Genomic DNA, 21174 nt, shown 5'->3' with positions numbered 1-21174 from the left:
TACTACACTTCAGTTTTCCACACCCAATGTGCCTTTTCTGTGAACTGACTTTTATGATGCTTTCCATTGGGTGAACTTGCTTGAAAATGAGGCGTCACAGCTGCTAATGTTGGGGAGAATCATTTTCTAAGTATGTTTTAATTTTTTTTTTTATCTCAAAATGGTGGTGGGGGAAAATATTTTCACCCGTTCATATCTGGTTGACTTCCAATATCTTTGATGCTACGAGTATGCCAGTGCTTCTCAATTATTTTCCGTTATGCTGCCCGAAGGCATTTCACGCCTTTCCCCAACTCTCTTCAGTGACTATAAATGTGACGATAAAAATATAATAAGTACACCTCTGTATAACATTGTATGCTAATTAACTCTCCCCACGATTTGAGAAGTATTGGCGTACGTATGCGAATGTGCCTTCGTGACGTACATTTGTTTAGTGTTTGTGTATTGTCATATTTTTATTGATGCCAGGGGATTAAAGCTAAATGCATTTTGTTTTTTTAATATGTTACTGATGGTCGGATCGACAAACAAAATGGTGCACCTCCCTCTATATTTATATGTTAAATGCATATTAATTGCTATTGTACTGCCACTACTTTGTGCTCAGCTATGTATATGTCATTTCCTGGTTTGTTTTAGAGTAATAAGATTAATAATAATAATTGTAACCCAAAGATACATTTTCTACTCTTTTATGCAAACTGTGTTATAATATGGACTCTTTCAATACAGTACGCATATCACTCCGTGTTCTTATCATTCTTGGATTTTTATCATCTCACCAATCTTTCGTAAATGCTGGATTCCATAGTTTTTTTTTTTTTTTAAATCTGACAATATATTTTGAAAAATGGGAACATTTAAAGTCCAAAATAAAGCAACCCAGAGTATACAAATAACAACTAAGAATTGATAGAGGAACAAACAGCACAGCTTCCAACATACCAACAACTGGATGTGACACGGACAAGGACCGTGAACCGAAAAAGGAAACCTGAAAGAAAGCAGGGAACTTTATACAAACAAATTGACGAGACAACGAAAATCACCTGGACAAGACACAAAGGGCCGGAGCTGATTGGCTAACACAAGGGATCGGGTTAATGAGCACAGGTGGACAAAATAACATACCAGAAAAATGTGAAACTAAATCATCAAAATTTCAAACTTCTCAAACTTTATTGACCGCAGGCACCAAAACAAATGAACAACTAATATTTTCTTTTTCTAACAACCCAACACATCCATGAGAAAAATGTTAGTACTAGCTTAACTCTTTCAGCTCAAATATAGAAATATATACACATTCTTCCTACACCAGCCCAGTGTTTATTTTCCCTGCATGCTTACACTGCTAAACAATCCCAAGTCTGTTACTTTGTCCTGCATTCCATAAAACTGGGATATCAGAATAGTCGTAGTGTTTTTCATATTCAAAACATCACCACAAAATGAGCTACGTCCATTTTAGAGCGCATATTTTTCCCCGTCGTTAACGGCTTGACGTTTTTGTTTGCAAAATTCGCCTCTGGACTTTGACGGTGATGATTGTGACATTAAAAAAGTTGCATAATTGCCAGTTTTATTAAATGCAACACATTTTGTAGCGTCTTATAGCTGTAGCGAGCAAACATCCGCCAGTGCCCCCAAGTGGAGAGCTAGCGTCTCTCCTGGCCATTTTTACGGGGACAGCAGGAAGGAAAAGAAGCATTTAAGGCATTTTCGGGAGCAGTATGACCAACGCAAGCAGCAAAAGACGAGGCAAGAAAGTATGGAAAGCCGTTTGAGTATTCATTCGCTATCCTTGCTAACCAGCTTAAGGTCCATCACATGCTTACATTAGTGCTTTACTAGATGAAGCTTCAAGTTGGCTTCACGAACCAGCTGTATTTTTGTTTCCTCTAGATAACATTAGTACCTGGGCCTTAGGCTGGTTGCCAAGTATTTGAATGAATGATCAAACGTCTTGAAACAGCAGAGAGCTCAAGAGAACATGGCACATGGTAGGCATTTGTAACGGTGGCACAGCGCGTAAATTATCCAACAGCGCTAAAGCTAAGCTACTTAAATCATTGTCAAAAATACACAGCTCGCTAACATGTAAAAATAATCTGTTTCAAGACTGTACATTGCGTTCAACTAAGAACTAGCCTCTCTTTTGGGCAAACCATATCAGTTCCCCCTACTCCAGAATGCAAATGGTAGAACCGGGAGGTAGCCTGCTAGCTAACAAACATTTTCTCCAACTTGTTTCATTTGTTTTTAACCGGTCGAACATGGCCCAGTCCAGTTTTTTCGTCATCTTTCAGAGTCACAAATAGAGGCGTACGATCATCTTCCTGAAAGGCAAAAAAAATTGTCCAGGTTCCCAATTACAAAACAATGATTTCTTAGCAAGCCAGCATTAAAATCAACTGTCCATTTATGGCTTGGTAGCAAAGGATATTGGCACTGGATAGTGACTAAAAGGCGGCCATGGCATTTCAACCTGTTAGCTTAGAATTGTCCCGGGTGTTTGCATTCAGTTTTAATTGACATAAGTGGGCATCAAGGACACTTGTTGCCTGGCGGATTAGCGAGCGTCCATTGTCAGCAAGGCGTCATTTGCCGACTCAAAGGGTCACTGCTCTCCTTCCTCTTCCTCCTCCTTCTCTTCCTTACCTCCTTGCATCTCATCTCCGCCGCCCGACCGCTACTGTCGCCTTCCGACGATGACGACGATGGGGGAGCGCCCCCCAGTGGATGGGAGGTAGTTGCCAGGCTATTAGCTGGCGAGATAGGCCCAAGTGGGGAGTAACGTCTAAGCGAGACCCCCTTCATGTTTAGCGCCAGATCCAGAACCAGTTTTCTAGAGGAACGAGAATGGGGAATTGGAAGAAGGGGTGGCCCAGAAGGGTCACTTGGACCGGGCGCCTCCAGAGACAGTGCTGCCCCCTCTGGGCTGTCAGCTGATTGGAAGGAGAGAGGAGAGGCGGGACTTTCAGACGCGCATTCCGGTAGCTCGCCGCCTTCCAATTGGCCCCGGGCAAGCTGAGCATCCATGTCATCCCCCGAAGTTCGGTAGCTGTGGAGCCCTAGGTTGACATGGGTGCCGGCTGGCGGGTCCAGGAGAGGGGCGTGGCCTCTAACGCGGCCTCCGCGACGGAACAGGCGACGCCAAAGGTGCCCGAAGCGACGCCGCGATGATGATGAGGAAGCAGAAGAACGGCGGCTTGTGTGACGCCTGAGTTGTCGACTCATGGCTAGGCGAAGGTTCTGCAACACGGACGCCTGAAAAAGGGGCCGGGAGAAACAACTGAACTGAATCAGTGAACTGCAATCAGTCCGTTGGGTTCGTGTGTTTGGGACTTACCTGTGTGGGGTTGTAGGCGGGAAAGTCCTCGACAGGCGGAATGAGTCCCTGCGCTATGAGCTGCCCATAAGACGGCGGCGCCTCCCTCTGGACAAACTCGGCTTCCATGCGCGACATCTGGGTCTCGAAGGCTCTATACTCGCGGCCGCGCAGGGCGTGGAGCTTGAGGGCGCAGCCGAGCGCCACCACCAACAGCAGGCCGCACACCAGGCTGCCGATCAGCGCCGCCGTGATCACTTTACGTGGCACCGCCGTGGGGCAGTCGCGCTCGTCGCTGCCGTCCGGGCAGTCCTCCTGGCCGTCGCAGCGCCACGTCTCGAAAATGCACAGGTTGTCGCCGCAGTGGAAGTTGCCCGGCTGGCAATCGTAGCAGTTGTTCTCATCTGAACCGTCTGGGCACCTTCATGATTGCAGTGATGGGAAAGTAACTATCGTAATCAAATTGACTGGACAAGCACAGTGTTTCCCCTGTACCTCTTCTGGTTGTTGCAGCGCTCTGACGATGGGTAGCAGGTGCCCGCCGCGGCTTCGCCACCACACGGGAACTCGCCGTCGGGACACGCCGGGCAGGACGCCTCGTCCCTCCCAGACGGGCAGTGCCAGTAGCCGTCGCAGCGCTGATGTTCCGAGTAGCAACCCTGCTCGCTACCGCAAGGACGCTCGCCCGGGAAGCAGTAGCCTTTTACCTGCAGGACCACAGCACAAATACGGGCATTATAATACGCTTTAATTTCAATAAAATTGTTCGACTTGATGGAAAAATCTTACTTAGCCGAGTCCGCTAACTTCAGTCAATACCCAGCAAACCTATGTTACCTGGTAGGTGGCGTTGAAGCCGTGTCCGGGACTTCTGGGTTTTGCAGTGTAAAGGACGCTCATCTGACCCCGGCTGGACTCCAGCAAGGTAGGTCGACGATTGTTATGGTAGGAAAGCACCTGCAGGAGGTTTTCGGCCCGATGGACGGCGCCGTCGTACACGTGCAGCGCGTCCCCGGGCCCGAGCCGCAAGTTCAACCGCAGCAGGATAGGTTTGGGGTCCCGCGTGTCCACCACCCACGAGCACCTCAGCTCGGCCGCCTCCCCCAGGGTGGGGCGGAAGAAATCGGGCGAGGCAAAGGAGCCGTAGAAGTGACCTAGGCGTTTGCCGCAGGCCGTGTCGGGGCAGCCGAGCTCGTCGCTGCCATCCGGGCAGTCCCGGGAGCGGTCGCAGCGCAGGGTGGCGGCCAGGCAGCGGGTGGACCGCCCCGCAGCGCAGGGGAGCGTCCCGCGCGGGCACGGGCCTGGCAGGTAGGTGGTGGGCAAAGGCGAGCAGCCCCGCTCGTCAGTGGCGTCGCCGCACTCGTTCTGATCGTTACACTTCCAAGAGCGTGGCACGCATTTGCCGTTACCGCACAGGAACTCATCCTGCTGACAGCTGCTCTGACCCAAGTGACCTGCGCGCCATACGGATTTTTTTTTTGTACTTACGGACACATGATTGGCATGCATATGCTCATTTACCTTTGATGTAGGACAAATGGAAGCCTTGAGCTTGTCCCGAGCTGTTGACTTTGGAGTGGAAGTAGAGCCAAGCACGCCCTTTGCTGGTGATGAAGGGTGGCGGCCGAGCGGAACCGCACAGACGCTGCGAGTCCGGAGCCCCGCCGCCCCACCCTGATGATGTCATCAGCAGCCAGTCACCAGACTCGCAGCTCCCCGGCTCGCCGACGTCAAACACCCGGAAACTGAAACACGGGACGCCGTTGACGTGGGAGTGTGTTAATGTGTGTGTGGGTGCGTTACCTGATAGTGATAATCTCGCCGTGGCCCGCCTGGATGTTCCAGCTGCAGTTGACTCCGGCAGGGTAGTTTAAAGGCCAGGAGGGGCTGAAGATCACACCCCTGCGTTCCATGTGGACCTCCACCCGATCACCGCAACCTGCTGTTTTCATGCACATTGCACACACACACACATTTACTATTCTGTATTGGAAAAAATGTATACACAAATCAATGACTTGCCATATTGTCCACCCTACAATTTCCTCCAAATATATATTTTTATAAGGCTTTTATTAACAGTTATGTACTGCACACGACACATTCTTATCATCAGTACACATTCTGTCAGTGCAAATGACAAGTTGCCGGTGATAGCAACACACGATGAGTGCGTGCGTGTGCGTGTGCGTGTCTATTCTGCAGTGATGTAATGCTGATATACTGAAGCTGCATCCTCGCGGTGAAAGGCCATCCCTTGTTTCCACACTCTGACTGATCATTTAGCCACCTCAGATCGATACAGCAGTGTGTGAGTATGTGTGTCTGCAAGCGTGTCTGATGACGTCACCAAAACAAAAGCCCACATCATTTTATTGTGAGCACCCCCCAGGGCTAAATAAAACCACCACCACAACTGACATTACAATTAATGATTATAAATATGATTATCAATGGTGGCTTCATTCGTCATCGTTGATTGATCATTACATTGCACGAATGAATTGTTTGTCTCACCTGAACGCAGCACAGAGATGCAGAGAACCAGCACCAGCAGCATCCCAAGCCGCACCGTCGCCCCCATCGCTCCGCTTTAGCAGGAATTGTGGCTTTTATCTCGGACAAGACCGCCACACTTCCCCCGGCGTGACCTCCATTGTTTTTCACCCGTTCGAAGCCGTCAAATGAAGAGGTTTTAAAGCGGCATTGTGTGTCCTTTAGCAAGACTGTAGAACGAGGGTGATTCTAAATGTAATATCCGGTTTAATATTTCAAACTAAAGTTTAAATATTTCTTAAGAAAACAGGGGAAACTGAAGCCACTCGATCCAAATGTGACAATAAATTCAGTAAATAAATTATTAAATGCTGATTGAGTCCTGCATTGTCTCAATTCAGTTATTTAGTCCGGGGATTATTTTAAAGCTCTTATTTTGACAACAAAACCGTCTCATCCCCGCGGCAATTGTGTGGCTTTGTCAGATCAATATTCCGCAACTAAACTGATCAAAAAAGGTCTTTAATTGTCCAAAGTGTGCCAAAATATGATCTGAAATATTATTTCGTTACATGGATTACACAAGGTACAACGATAATGGATGTTACTTTAAAATGGGAACGTTCATTCAGAATTTCCTTCTTTCCGTTTAAGGTTTTATAAATAACCTGTGATTTATTGTTGTAGTTACGGTATGTTTCTTGGTGACGAAGGTTTATGACGTTATTACATGAATTAGACCGTGTTTATATAAACAAAGACATATAAAACATAATCCAAAAGGCACCGCTGGGATTCGAACCCAGGATCTCCTGTTTACTAGACAGGCGCTTTAACCAACTAAGCCACGGCGCCAGGTAGCGGTCAACTGAAAATTTCAGAATATATAGTAAATTAGGAGGACAGATCGCAAAGCTATAATTCCAATTAAATATTTTTTTAAATAAATCAAAGTCTCTAAGTAAAATGTAAAACGCTCTCTTTTACAAATATCCCCCTTCAAAAACGTTAATTTTCACAAAGACGCTGCAAAACAGCCTCATTGATGCTGCTGACCTTTAAAAAACTAGAAATTCTAAAACGCTAACACCTTTTAAACCCTTTGAGCATAAGAAAATAAACCAAGAATTCTTCAGTCTAATGAATTATGAAAACAATAGTACTATTTTGTGACCAAAAAAGAATTAAAAATAAAAAAACACTGTCAAATTAAAAAGCTCTGGTCTTAACAAAACACCTTTTCTTTTAACCAAAAATGTAAAAGCAAATTACTTGAGGGGGAAATGAGAAATTGGCTCACAAAAATCCAAAATGCCAAGACTCTTCTTATGCTCTGTTCTTAATAATACACATTTAAATGCTTTAAGATACAGAAATAAATGCTGCACTATTAATAACGAGGCGATAATGTGATTTCAACAATTTATTCAACAATTTAAACATTGTTTTTTTTAAATGATTTTTGTGACTGCGGTACAAGTGCCGGAACCAAAAGCGTAACAATTTTTACTAGTTGTTTTTTGTACATGCACATGGTCTCAACATAGGTGCAGGCTATATCGTCATTTTTTTTTTTTTTTCTGTTTGTGTGTGTGTTATTTCTTGCTATATACGTTTTGTTTTTAAAATCACACTCCGCTTTGAATACAGGCGGTAACCAGTTGAAAGATATACACAATCTGGGATTAAAAATATAAAGAAAAGGAAGAGGAGGATGAGGACTTGGACCGACATGTAAAAAGCTACTAAGAAAAACAAAGCTGTAAAAAAAAACAAAAAAGTAAAACAAACATTCTATGAGAAAACGGCTCGTGTGAATGTGTTCATTTGTTAAATTACTGTAAATTCTTTGAGGGCGGGGGGGGGGGGGAAAGCAACATTCAAACAAGAGAATTTCTCTGCCTCGTAGGAGGTAACGGCAGGATGTCTGCAGCTTCTTTTAAATAAACAAAGAACAAAGTCTATTTTTGCCGCCTGTGCCCACTGCCTCACCGCTTCTGGGCTATTGATGGGCGCACTGGACCCCCGGGCCGTGGTGACCGCCCTCTTCGTCTGAGCTGTCGTTGTAAGCCTCCCGGCGGCCCCCCGTCGACGAGCCCTGGCTCACGTCGTAGTCCTGAAGGTCCACCTCCTCCGTCTCGCCTGTGATGAGCGGCGCCTCTGATCGCGATGGAAGCATGTCCTCCAGTTCCTGGAAGGCCAATTTATTTATTTTTTATTATTTTTGGGAATATGCAATAAAAAGTAATGAAAATAACAATTCAAAATGTAGCACACATATATACACATTTCTTCTTCTTCCAGAAAACAAACAAAATAGCGTTACCGCCAGTTTCTCGGGGCTGATCCAGTTGCTGGCGGGGAACTGCACATCAAACTTGACGTAGAGGTCTCCCTTCTCAAAGGGGTTGCGGTACTGCGGCATGCCCTCCCCTCGCACCACCCGCACCGAGCCTGACAACAAACAAGGCTCCGGTTACACTCGTTTCGTGTATGGCGCGGAGGAGAGCCGAGGAGGAAAGCTACCTGGCTCGATGACCTTGCCGGCGGGATGCTTGACCACGATCTGTCGACCGTCTAAATGTTTCAGCATGAACTGGAAGCCGCACAGCGCCTCCACCAGGCCGATCTTGTGGTTCATGAACAGGTCGTTGCCATCTCGCCGGAATGTCTGCGGGGGGAAAAAACAAAACACTTACAAATGAACTATTGATGTAGAAGCTTCCTAAAAAGAAGACACTGGAAGACACTGTTGTTGTGCTACTCAGCTAACCTATGCTATATGCGAGTTTGCACAGGCTGGGCCAGCTGTTCTAGTCAGACAGCTTTTGTCAAGTGATAAAAGTGACAAGATGGAGGTTGTCACAACGCTGCTGACAGAAGGCACAAGCACAGTACCTATGCTCCATTCGCAAATCTACCATGCTGAGGACAATCATCTGGTTTATTGAAAGAAGAATCAACCCCATCGTTCTCTTTTGTCTTTTTTCCCTTCAACACTCGATGCAATTCCACAGGCACTGCACATTAACAGTTCAAATGGGAATCACGACACTATGCCAGAGGTCCCATCGTAGCAACTTGGGTTTGGATGAAAGGCGAGCTGTCAGGGCAATGTGCTGCTGCAAGCAGCACCTGCTGGTGATGACGGCGCTCCAATGCCCACCAACTGATGAGGTCTACCGGTTTTTACAATGCAAATCAAACACCCCCCCCCCCTCCCTCCCAAAAATGCAAATTTAGATCAAATGTTTGAACAATTCACTAATCCACACATCAACTGTTCAACTTCAACATTGAGTAAACAAAAATAGAAAAAACATAAAAACACAATTAAAAATAGCCAAGCCGAGCGCTCACCTCGTGCTCTTTCTCCTGCAGCACCAGGACGATGTCACCCGGCTCCACCCCCGGTGCCTGATCCGCCTCACCACCGAAGGTGATCTTTTGGCCGTGCTTCATGCCCTTGTCCACGTGCACCTCCAAGATCTTCACCTCCTTCACCACCTTCTTGCCCTCGCACTTCTTACAGCGGTCCTTCTCGCTGATCACCTCACCTGAGGGCGCAGAATGACGGGGAATCGGTTAGAAACACAAATCACCATTACGTTTAATCCAAAGTAACGAGAAAAATGAGAAACAACCACAAGTAACCAGTGTATTAAATGTACACGCAGTGTCTTATCACACAGCACAACTAACAAGCATGAAGAATAACAACCTACCAGAAAACATTGAAAGAAAATGATAGACAAGCATATTCAAGGTAAAGACGGTAAGACCATCTGCAAGCAGCTTGATGACAAATTGAAGCGATGGATAACACGAAAAGGGAGAAAAAGGCTCAGAAGGATGTCTAAAGAAATTAAACACACCTTCTCCGTTGCAGTCCGTGCACACGGACTGCATCTGTTGCACCATGCCCGGCGCCAGCTGTCTGATCATGATGCGCATGCCGCGCCCTCGGCAAGCGGTGCACTTCTGGACCGCACCCGTCTTTCCTCCTTGCCTGCGACGCATCATTGCAACACATTCAGCGAATCCTTCTCAACTCAACTCAGAAGACGACGTTAGTGGATGAAACGTACCCGTTACAAGTACTACACAGGACATTTTTGCTGAGTTGTAGTTTGGTCGTTTTGCCGTTGTAAAGGTCCTCCAGTGATACTCTGCGAGGGGAAAACGGTTCAGATTGCAATTGCATTCTTTGGAGGGGGGGCAGAATGTGCCACTTTGACCATGAATGAAAAGCGTTCCGAGGCAGATGGTTTCAGGAGGGTCGTCTTGTCTCATGCAAATGCAGCCCCATTAACCCCGGTTCTGGATTTCCATTGTGCCGCCCCCTTTTACATAGCCGTGCAAAATGCAAACAAGACTACCAAGCAGCGCAAAAGGTTAACTACCTAAATCCACCAAGAGGCCGACATGAAAGCCGTTTGACAGAATTCAACACTCTTGTGCTCATTACGATCTGTGTCACGCTAAAAATATAAATCACTAAAGAGACCCTCCATTTTTCCCAGGGCGTACTTGAGCGGGTGCACCATATCCTCGCCTCTCCGCCGGCCGCCGTTGCGCGAGCGTCCGGCTTGACCGCCCATGAAGCCGAAAAGCCCGCCGCCAAAGATGTGCGAGAAGATGTCGTCCATGCCGGGGCCGCCGCCGCCACCCTCCCGCAGGCCCTGCTCGCCATAGCGGTCATAGAGTTCCTTCTTCTCGGGGTTGGTTAGGACTTCATAGGCAAAGCTGATTTCCTTGAACTGAAGCAGTGACACGAGATGTTTTAAGTGAAACTCTTTCACAGAATAAAAGGTATATATAATTGGCGGATGTGAATAAATGTCCAACTTTTTACCTTGTCGCCAGCATTGGGGTTTTTGTCCGGATGATATTCTTTGGCCAACTTTCTGTATGCCTGAAGAGATAGCACAGTACCAACCACTATCACTCCAACAGCACATGTGCTTCGCCTACATGACGTCACGTTATCTAGTGATGACGCATCTTACTTGACGAAAGCCAACGATTATATAAGTGCTGGTTTACATGAAACGAGGTTTAATAAGATTATCAAATTATCGTTGCAGTTAGTTTACCAACAAAGACTTTCCGTATAAAATGGCGGCTGGACAAGTATATGAAAGGTTGTGTAATTGAGAAACTGCTAGCATCGTAGGCTAACGAGAATGTAAACTCTTTTCGGTCAGTTTTGAACGAAATAATGTTGCCGCTAGTTATAAAAGCAACTACAATGCACTTAGTATTATATTTTAGAGTATTTTTTAGACTTGACGGAGCTCATTTACGACCGAATTGACGCACAGTGGTCTGAAAAACATGACGGCAAAAGTCCGGTTTTATTCATTATATTCGTCCCATTTCAATCATGTGACTTTATCGATAATTATTTTGGATCAATAGAGCCACGTCGTAACTCTTGCCAAGCTTGGCTTCATGACTAACACCTGTACGGTTGCTAAGGGGAGGTCAAACCGTAAATGACTCACACACATACTTGAAATGAAGTCAAGTAAAGGCTAATCTACATTGTTCAAATGTTTATTAGAGTAAATGTTTGGAAGGCCAAACCGCTGGTTCGGGCATTTTATCGCGTTTCGATCCGCAACGTCACAAACACGAGCATCCAGGCCGGTTAGCATGATGGCGAGCTAACGTTAGCACGCCATGTTAAAGACGTACTTCCTGCTTACATTTTTTTTCCAAGCGCCCCGGCTAATCAAAGGCAGCCGGGGCTTCGTGCCGTTTGCCGGCTTTATAGCAAGGCCGCCTTCCCGCGATGCGCTTTACCTTCTTCAGTTCATTTTCGGAAGCCGACGGCGACACGCCGAGGATGTCATAGAGCTTGGTGTCGGCAACATTGGCCATGGTTGTCGCTGCGGATGTTGCTCTCAGCGAGGAGGTGGATGGACAAAGAGACGGACGGTGCCGGGTGGAAAATGTTTCGCTTGCCTTCCGCGCCTTCACTTCCGGTGGGGTCAACAGTGTTGTGCGCCCCCGTTAGTCGATTCACTGACATTACACATAAAAATATCCCTCCAAAAAAGCGTCAGGGTCAGCCATGCACAAAACATATCCCAGTCCAAAATTATTTTCTTCTGGTGGTAGACCAACGCATTCGCATTTGTATTTTACTCAGAATATCAACTCACTGCCCTCTCCACAAATATTGGCGCCCTCTAGTGGAGCATCCTCTGTACTAGTCCTAAAATTCCTCTCATTCTCGTTGCTGATTCAAGCAGAGTTAAAAGCTCAAGAAAATATACACTTGTTTGAGGTTGTCCCAGGAACGTTTACCTGGCCTCAGCATCATAAGCATTAACCAACCACACAGTTGAGGAGCTGATCCAATTATAACCAACAAGGGAGGTCAGAGGCCACATTTGAAAAGCATGTGTATTTCATGCAATAAAATAATATCTTGGTCTTGAGATTAAACCTGATATTTACACACATTCTGCTACCCCACTGTGATGATCTGGGCAGCCAGGGCTGGATGTGCGTCACAACATCTGAGCAAAGACCAACGTGTTCGTGAAGGTGACATTTTTAAGAGAGTCGCCCGGAGCACCAGAGAGGACAAATGCATGATGGCAGGAGGCAAAGGGAAGGCAAAGTGCAAATTTGTCAGCAAGCAGCAGCTTGACTAATGCAGCGGTGTATGTGTGCTGCAAACTTCTATCAGATAATTATTACAATCCTCACATAATTTGTTAAAATCAAACACAGGCCTATTTTATGTTTGGATCTGGACCACATATTGAAATTATAATACTACTACATTTAAGTTCTTACCTGATTTCCTTGAGATCTTGTTTTAAAATGATCTATTAGAGTGGACGTGTTGATTTACTCAACTGCAAGAAGTGGCAAATACGTAGAGGGCTCAGACTAGATCTTATTCATACAAACAAATTTTAATCATAATATTGAATGATCTATATTATATATAATTTCCTCACAAATAAAAATTCCACAAATATTTTTCACAAAGAAAAATAAGCTCCTCCCTCAAATATATACATTAGGCCACAAAGGAAAAAAATAATAATTTTCAGGTAGTCAACACACAATGAAACATGAGTGAGCACCACAATTTAAACAATTAAATAAAATTCGGTCCTATTAGGGGTGAGGCATTTATTTGACACTTTTATAGCACTGTACAATGAAGCTCCCACAGGCTGGTCCGCAGGTTCTCTTTCAATCCAATAGAATGAAATAATACATTGTGATTAAGTCATAATCTTTTCTTTAGGGGACGTTGTGCTTGTACATTTCTCAAGGGGGGGATTCAAAAATAAAAACACTTTCCTCTTACCAAAATAAGAGTCTCTTGGTGTGCTCTTTCCGTGGCGGAGCGCTAGGCGTTATGTCTGCGTGTGGATGTGTGAGGTAAGCAGGGCTGCCATTTCAACAAAGCATGTCAAACTCCATCACAAGTGATGTCACAGCAAGTCAGCTACACAGCACTGCTAAAAGATACAAAAGGATATTCCGACATGTCTTGTAATACCGAGCGTTTCCGTTAGGCGGCGCTGGTGAGTCACAGCACAGCCAAAACTTCTTAAGGGCGGCGCTTCCAAACCAGCACGAAACACTACTAATTCTACTCCAGTTAAGACTGTAGACTATAATTTGGGTTTACACTCTGTGTGGTTCTTTTGATCAAATCCGGAAATCCAGTTCAGACCAAACCAAACATACTACGATTTTGTAGAGTCCTTTCACACTTTGGTCCATTTTAATCCAGAAAAATTACCTATGTTTTGTCAGGTCTAAGGTTGGTCCATTACAACCTAGCTACAGTTCATTGAGTCAGTTCCTAATGCAAATATTTAACCTCATTTAGGGGTGCTTTCACATAGTATTTCACTTTTGAACCTCTGCCAAGTCAGTTTGGTCAGTCCTGAACTGGTCTGAGACCCTCAAAACTGAAAGCTTCCAAATGAACTCAGTGAAATCCAGTTTCTGAATTTGGGTGACCCCCTTCAACCAAAAAAAAAATAAATACACACCACAACTAACCACACACTAGGGTAACACACACACAAACACAATTTGGTCCCTTTTTATTAGAACTCTGGTTGGTGTTCCAGATTAATGTGATTTGTTTTGTGATGTGTAAACACACAAATGGAAATCAGGTGTGGGCCCAACGGAACTCTTCCAAATAGACTCTGGCACGGTCCAATTGTAAACTAAACGACCCGAAGCATAATAATAGTGGCGTTGAACGAGACCTCCCCAAATACTGAACAGTTTGGTAGAAACTCCAGAAGGTTCTGGTTGTGAACCAGTCAGATTTAGAGACCCAAAATATTACAATGATGATACAGCAATGGTGACTGCTGACTTATTGGTCAAGTCTTTGCTTTAGCCATCTTAAAGTGCATTTGGTAATGTGCTGGTGCGATCGATTGTCCAGCAGTACCTTAAAGTACTTTCGTTCCTGTGACCGTGATGAGTCTTGCGTCACAGGGGTTTGTCGTGATGCAACCCAATTTGGCGAGGGGAGAAACAGATCAGGTGATTGTGAGCAGACAAGGTGAATTTAAGACTAATCTACTTGGATATAACCAAAAAGACCGATCCGTTGAGAACTTTGGGGATCCCATCAATTCCCTCCATGTCGATAAATCCTAGTTGTGACAGATAAGGAACACGCACCAAAATAATAATAATAAAAAATAAATCAAATAAATTAATTGAAGTCACTATATTAAATATACATGTATATCTCTTATACCTATGCATGGTAGGTGAATGGTTGTAACAAGTTCAGAAAATCTCTCATTGGGTTCTTCTGTCGAGCTGGTTGCATGGACCAAGTGAGTGTCTGCATGCATGTCTGGATTCGGATCATCTTGGTTGTTCTGGTTCCATGGAACAGGTTTTGCCATCCAAGGGTGAGAAAATTCCCCTTCGATAAGTTCATGGACATGGAGCGCTGTTGGTAGGAGGCCACTGATGTTCTGTTCTGCTTTCTTGATTCCCTCAACCACACATTGTTCCTCAAGAATTCCATGGACATGGATTGATGTTGGTAGTGGACCACAGAGGTTCTGTTCTGGTTCCTTCATCCCATTTTTCCAACCTCACAAGGTAAGATTCTCCTCCTAGAAGTCCATGGACATGGAGCGCTGTTGTGGGTCCACCACTGAGGTGTTGTTCCGGCTGCTGGTGCCACGGATGGTGAGCGTGCCGCAGGCTCCTCCCATCCCACCGCCAATGCCACCGGCGATGCCACTGGGCCCGGCCATGGCCACGCCGCCCGCCATACCCATACCTCCAGCCATGGCCACTCCCCCCGTGATGCCCACCGCCCCGCCGAGGCCACCTGTAGCTCCGCCCCCTCGGTTGTAGATCTCGCAGGGTATCTCCTCCGTGACGCGGTCCTCGATGACCTGCTGGTCACAGTCATGACTCTGCCCGTGCTGCTTGTAGCCGTAGCAGCTCTTCTTATAGGTGCCGGTGGAGTTGAAGGTCTTCATGGGTGGTGGTTTGGAGAAGTCGTTGTGGTAGGATAGCTCCATGGAGCTCAGCGTGGTACGGCTGTGCTTCATGCTGCCGCCGCCCGTCCCAACAGAGCCCTGCGAGCCGCAGTGGTGCTCGTGTACGCAGCGTGACATGGTGGACGAACGCCGCATCTTCTGGAAACTGTCCAGCTCCTCTGACAAGTCGGCCAGGTCAGATGACATCTCCTTGTCACGCAGAGAGAAGAGCTCATAGTGAGGTGGGTCGAAGACCTCCTGGAGACCCGCTTTGTTGAAGACACCTGGCCGGCGGGCGACCACCTGGGCAAAACACACAACTATTGAACATCTGTTCAGGGACACGGGTGAGTTTGACTTTCTGAGGTTTTGTATTGCATGGCTACAGTGGCCACTAGTGGTCTGGCATGCATACTACAGTCGTGTTGCTCGACTTCGGGAAAGCTTACCTTTTTCCGTGGTTGCTTCATTTGGACCAGAATAGAAATGATGAGAAGAACAAGAACGATCCCGGATGAGACACCAATGACCGTGCCGTGGGTTTTGGTGATCTGGTGAAAGAGACCCCCGGATCTCTTCTCTAGATGTGAGCAGAGGTAGGAGAAAGTCCAAAGTCTCAAGTCTTAACCTTCAAAACATTTCTTTGCAGAATTGCAGAGTCAGGTTGACGCCTTCATGTTCCAAGTGATTAATTGTTGTCTTACCTTTGCAGTGATTTTCATCCCACGGGTAGACACAATTCTGGACACCATTGCACACCAGTGAGTTGTTGATGCACATGTTGCTGTGACAGAAGAAGGTGTTGGCCGAACAAGGGGCTGCAGGCGATAGACAGAAACATCATTTGAAAATAACATCCCCATGGTGTGAAAAGGCCCAGAAGCCATTTTGACGGTACAGTCAGAAAAACACAAAAGCAAACACTGAAGGTCTAATGAAGAGCACACCAGGAGTCATCAAGCCACTGCCAGGCTTCAATCAATCTAGCGTGGCAAGACGAGGTTTGACTCACGGTCTACAAAGGAGGTGAAGAGCATGCGGAAGCGGCTGAGTCGGCTCTTCTCGTCGGCCCACATGCGCACCACGCCCACGCCGTTCTCCAGCATGACATCGTTGGCCACCGTGCTGCAGAACTTGGCCTTCAGGTTCTCGATGGCGCTGCTGCCGTCGTAGATGGCCACAAAGTTCTTCTTGCACTCGTTGGAGTGCTCCATCTGGTACTCCATGAAGCGTAGGTAGATCTGCACGCATGTGTAAACAGATGACGGATGAGGGGTCGTTGAAGTCAGACGGCCGCCCTGCAATAAGGTCTGGTTGGGTACACTTTTAATGTGGACAATTTGTTTTTCAGTAATATGGAATTTTTCAAAGAAGGTAAAGTCGATCGCCGTGTAACCCATGGAAACCTCTTACGTCACCTATGGAGTCCCGCAGGAGTCAATACTTGGTCCTCTACTGTTTAGCAACCCCAACCTGATTTGTGAGACCTTCTCAAGGGTCAACAGTAAATGCAAGACATATTTACAAACAATATCAGCAGTAGATCAACTCGGATACTAATATTTACAGTTCCATGTTGATGACAGTAATTAAATGAAATCGGAATGACGTGCCAGCCGCCTTCTTGAGCCTACGCATAAAACACGGCAAATATGGCGTGGCACAACTCATGTAACTTAATCAGATGTGCATGAATTTACGTCGGCGCTGTGTCGCGGCAGAAGTGAGCCGCGCTGGCTCGCGCCTGTGACTCATGTACTCTAGGGGCGGCGACGCTAGCCTCGCATGTGAGTCACAGTTGTCTTTTTTATTTTTATTTTTTTAACCCTCATCTCATTTAAAAGTGGAATAAATACACAGACAAGAGGACAAGGACGAGAGACGCTAAAGTAAGAATAATTCAAGGAAAATTGGCCTGCGTGCAGACCTTGGACTGAGGGGGGGCCCTGATGGTCCAGATGCAGTCCAGGGCATCTCCCGGCTTGACCCGTTTAGTTTCATCCACCTGGCTGGAGCGAATGATCCCGTCGAAGCCGCTGAGCTCAAACTGACAGTCTGGAGGAGGAAAACCAGGATGATGAGATGAGGGCAGACTTTTATTTCAAAATAAAAGCATAGTTACCAGGGATTGGGTTTAACAGTCCACCCACATGCAGATGGAAATCAGGGTCTGAAAAAAACAATGACATAATATTTTCTGTTGTGTTTGTGGGTGAGCTGGAGTCTGGCCCAGCTGACCAGATTCGAACCCAGAACCTGCCAGACGAAAGTAGTTCCTCACCTGCAACAAACGTGTACTTGATCCGGAATCCGAGACCCTCCAGTTCTTCGTCGCTGGTGAACTTGATCCACATGAAGCGCCCGGTAGAGGTGAGCATTCCCGGATTCTTCCCTCCGCACACCCGGTCGATAAGAGGCGAGAAGCCGAAGGGCCCGTCGCGGATCTCGATGTGGTCGAAGCGGCACTCGAAGGACGGCTCGATGTAGTAGTTCTTGTCGAACGTCAGCTGGATCCTCTGCCTGGGCAGTGCTGTTTAGTGACGGGGCATGAAAGGTCACGTTAGAGCACGCCAGGAGCACATTCGTCACTTTTTGGAAAATGTAAAACAAGATATTTTCTGTATATGCATTTATTGAGGCGTTTTATTGTTAGAATTAGTTAATTTAAAAAATCGTTGGCTGGTCTTTGGTGTCAATAGATAAAACAGCATTACTATTATGCCAGTCTATTTGTGAAAATAACAGTCATTAGAGCGTCTCTGTGTGTGGTCAACAAGAAGAAACCAAGTTACCTAGCTGTAATGCCTATTTGACTCCACAGGGGGAGCAATTGAGCCACGTTCGGAGGGGAACCTCCTCCAGGTGTAGCGTGACGTCGTGCAAACAAAGATGAGCATGCATCACTGTGGTCTGGACACTGGCTGACAGCCAAGTCAAGTTTAAGTCTCCTTCTGGGTATTTAAATCATGTTGTGTTTAAAAAAAGTTAGATAAGGGGCAGGCACACTGCTTCTGATGATTATTTGAATCAAGTGTGTATGGAGAAACATCTAAAACAAGAAGTGTCGTGGCTCTTGAGGACCTCAGTCCAGGCTACCTCCAATGCACCTTGCTCACCTTCCAGGATGTAGACACACTCCTTGTTAGGCGGGTACGTTTCAGGGTACTTTGGCGACGTAAACACGCCACCGTTGATGTTGCGTACCCACGTGCCGCAATCATTCTGGTTGGGGCTCTGGACGCCATTGTCGCTCAGGGAGTCTTTGAAAAGAATATTGATTTTAGCGTACAGATTATAGCGTTATTTCGAGTCATATTTTCTTTTAATCGGGCTTACCTTTAGTTCTCTGTGCCAGAGCGAGGCCCTCTTCTATGAGAACGAGGAGGATCCACGCTACGGGGGGTAAAAAAGCTAATTATATCATGCGTATGAATAATTATGTTTTACGTTATTATGTTTGCATTATTCATATAGAGAGCCATCTTTATACACTGTATAGATTTCTTTGCCTCATGGGTTCCTAAGTGTTCTTGGATCCTCTGTAAGGCTCTATTGAAATCTAAATTAAAATTATTATTATAAGGTTACTTCATTTAATGATAAAACTCAACTACTATCGCTTTGATGGCAAAGTGTGAATTCTTGTTGCTGATTTGCTGGGAGAGGTCACATGGTTCTACTGTCTCGTAGGAGAATCACATGATGTCTATTTTGACTCCATTGCCAAATCTAATTTCTATGCTTGACATTCAACATTTCTACAGAATTTTACATTTCATATTGATAGATTGATTGTAGGGGAGGAAAGTGGGGTGGCAAATATTTGGTGGATTGATTGTAGGGGAGGAAAGTGGGGTGACAGCTGCCACTTCTTGTCACCCGATTTAACCGCCACTGGTTGGAGTAAGACGCAGGTCATCAACCAATCACTGGATGATTTATCCGCAAATGAACCCCATTACCTCAAACAGTCCATTTATTTAAACATGACTTTCCTTTTGGCAACAGACGACGGGTTCTTACATCAGATTTTGACTGGTTAATTACAGAAAATGATTTTCTGCTGTACACTCAAAGACGTTAAAAGCCCCAAATAAGAGAAAATTGGTCTCAATCCAACCCTTGTAGTTTTCCGCTGTTTGCGCCATTCTTCAATCATACTTTAATGATCTCTCTAGTGTCAGGTATAAAATAGTTGTGGCAGGGATATCGTTGATTGCTTTTAAGACCACAAGGCAGAATGTTTCGGATTTTCAACTTCAACCCCCCCCCCCCCCCCCCCCTTAGTGCCATTCATGAAGAAAAGCTCAGAAAGCGACAGATCCAGTGAAATGGGTTCAAATTCGATTTCCAATTGGAAATAAGAACCAACTCATGCCTGCTCTCAAATAAATGCGTCCCATAAATAAACAATCCATCCATCCATCTGTCAATCTATGCATTCATCTATCCATCATTCTGTCCATCCATCCATTTTTGGGGGGATTGAAGCACGCTGTTTAAATGACGCGCACGCTTGACCGATGTTGGCGTTGACTTTGCATGGAATAAAGTGGCAGCATTTTAATTAAACCAGAGTGCAAGTAACATACGCACACCCTCAGTTTGAAACATTCGGATTTATAAATGAGTGTACACATTCGTGGCCACCGATTCGGGATTTTACGCACGAAAGTCCCCCAACAGCTCCGCGGAGCGCATTTAACGACTCTGGTACACAAACCGAGACGATGCTCGCTCACGCATGCAACATGAGTCCGTGGTTCATTCTAGGGAGTGGTTTAGTTATTTTTTTTTTTTTAAACCCGATTTTCCAATGAAGTCTGTTCCCGAGATTACGCCATTAGAAAGGGGCTAATTAATCCGCGTAAGATTTCAATGGTAATTATTTCAATAATAAGTAAAAAAATTAAAAAGTCTCACCTCTGTGCATTATTTCCTCTGCAAAAACGTTCTCCTTTTCTGGCTAGAACCCTCCCGTCGTGTCAATCTTCATAGGAGCGCCCAGTAAACATCTACAAGGGGGTTCATCCATCTCGCGGGTCTCGCACCCAACGGCTCCTTGTGCGCGCAATGGAAGTCCGCTGGAGCTTCTCAGTCTCTCAGACCGGCCATGTCACTCACCAGCTGCGGCTTCCACCTGGGACTTGCAACCCTCCCCCAAGTGAGACGTTCCAGGTAGATATCCAAAGAGACGGAGCAAGAAAGAGGGAGAGTTAAAAAAAAGAAGAAATTAATAGAGGAAGAATATGAATAGGAGGATGATGATGATGAGGAGAATGAGGTCTGCTCTGCTCCAAATTCCGTGGGCGCGCAGAGGAGGAGCTGCGCCCGCACTAGGAGCATTTAAAGCCGCGGGCGTTGCTGACATCGAGCGTGAGTCCGTCACCAGCGTCGTCAAAGCGGACCACATAAGCACAAAGCCTTTTCCGGTTGGCGCCTTTAAAAATAAAACACTTAAATAGTAAATACAGTAAGCCAAGAAATGTTACGAATGAAAATCAGGGCTAAAGTGTTAGAAGGTATTTATAAGGTGCTTTTTAAAATACAGTGTGTAATTATTATGTAAATTAGATTTATTGTTATATCACAATCAATCACAATTCACCCACGGGGACATTTTTGGGATATCTAGTGATTGATTTGGTTGGATTTCACAATTGATTCAATTATGGATGGATGTGGAAAATGAGACGACTTCCGGTTGTGCTTATGATCCCATGCTTGTGTCTCCATTACGGATGTTTTATGCAGCAGGCTTCTGGGAGGGAAAGCGTGTGTCGGAGTGGTCTTCTCAGCAAAAATAAAAAGCTATTTCATTTCACTGCTGTA

General features: G+C 45.8%; 3 protein-coding genes and 1 non-coding gene across 4 annotated transcripts; all 4 read right to left on the bottom strand.

Annotated features, from left to right (window-relative positions):
* Positions 1-92: 92 nt before the first annotated feature.
* On the bottom strand, positions 93-6079 carry lrp3 (low density lipoprotein receptor-related protein 3). Its single transcript, XM_049717068.2, has 7 exons — positions 5852-6079; positions 5138-5276; positions 4856-5079; positions 4172-4788; positions 3830-4041; positions 3356-3755; positions 93-3273 (listed from the first exon to the last, which is right to left on the bottom strand). Exons 1-7 carry the CDS (start codon positions 5916-5918, stop codon positions 2593-2595), a joined length of 2340 nt encoding a protein of 779 aa, XP_049573025.1. The 5' UTR covers positions 5919-6079; the 3' UTR covers positions 93-2592.
* Positions 6080-6611: 532 nt separating this feature from the next.
* On the bottom strand, positions 6612-6685 carry trnat-agu (transfer RNA threonine (anticodon AGU)). The gene has a single exon. It is a non-coding gene; the product is annotated as a tRNA-Thr (tRNA).
* Positions 6686-7240: 555 nt separating this feature from the next.
* On the bottom strand, positions 7241-11827 carry dnaja2a (DnaJ heat shock protein family (Hsp40) member A2a). Its single transcript, XM_049717117.1, has 9 exons — positions 11639-11827; positions 10686-10745; positions 10361-10590; positions 9919-9999; positions 9706-9839; positions 9191-9387; positions 8357-8501; positions 8157-8284; positions 7241-8021 (listed from the first exon to the last, which is right to left on the bottom strand). The coding sequence occupies exons 1-9, from the start codon at positions 11714-11716 to the stop codon at positions 7833-7835; spliced, it is 1242 nt and encodes a 413-aa protein (XP_049573074.1). The 5' UTR covers positions 11717-11827; the 3' UTR covers positions 7241-7832.
* A 1146-nt stretch (positions 11828-12973) lies between these two features.
* Positions 12974-21142, bottom strand: LOC125966698 (neuropilin and tolloid-like protein 2). The gene is made up of 10 exons (XM_049717108.1): positions 20266-21142; positions 18679-18735; positions 18459-18602; positions 17624-17872; positions 17465-17512; positions 17270-17397; positions 16355-16583; positions 16047-16160; positions 15792-15922; positions 12974-15645 (listed from the first exon to the last, which is right to left on the bottom strand). The coding sequence occupies exons 1-10, from the start codon at positions 20273-20275 to the stop codon at positions 14968-14970; spliced, it is 1788 nt and encodes a 595-aa protein (XP_049573065.1). The 5' UTR covers positions 20276-21142; the 3' UTR covers positions 12974-14967.
* Between the last annotated feature and the right edge of the window lie 32 nt (positions 21143-21174).

This window comes from Syngnathus scovelli, chromosome 4 (assembly GCF_024217435.2).
Source record: "Syngnathus scovelli strain Florida chromosome 4, RoL_Ssco_1.2, whole genome shotgun sequence".
In the NCBI taxonomy this organism is placed as follows: Eukaryota; Metazoa; Chordata; class Actinopteri; order Syngnathiformes; family Syngnathidae; genus Syngnathus; species Syngnathus scovelli.
The sequence above is the reverse complement of the archived record's forward strand: the minus strand, read 5'-3'. Positions and strand labels throughout refer to the sequence as shown.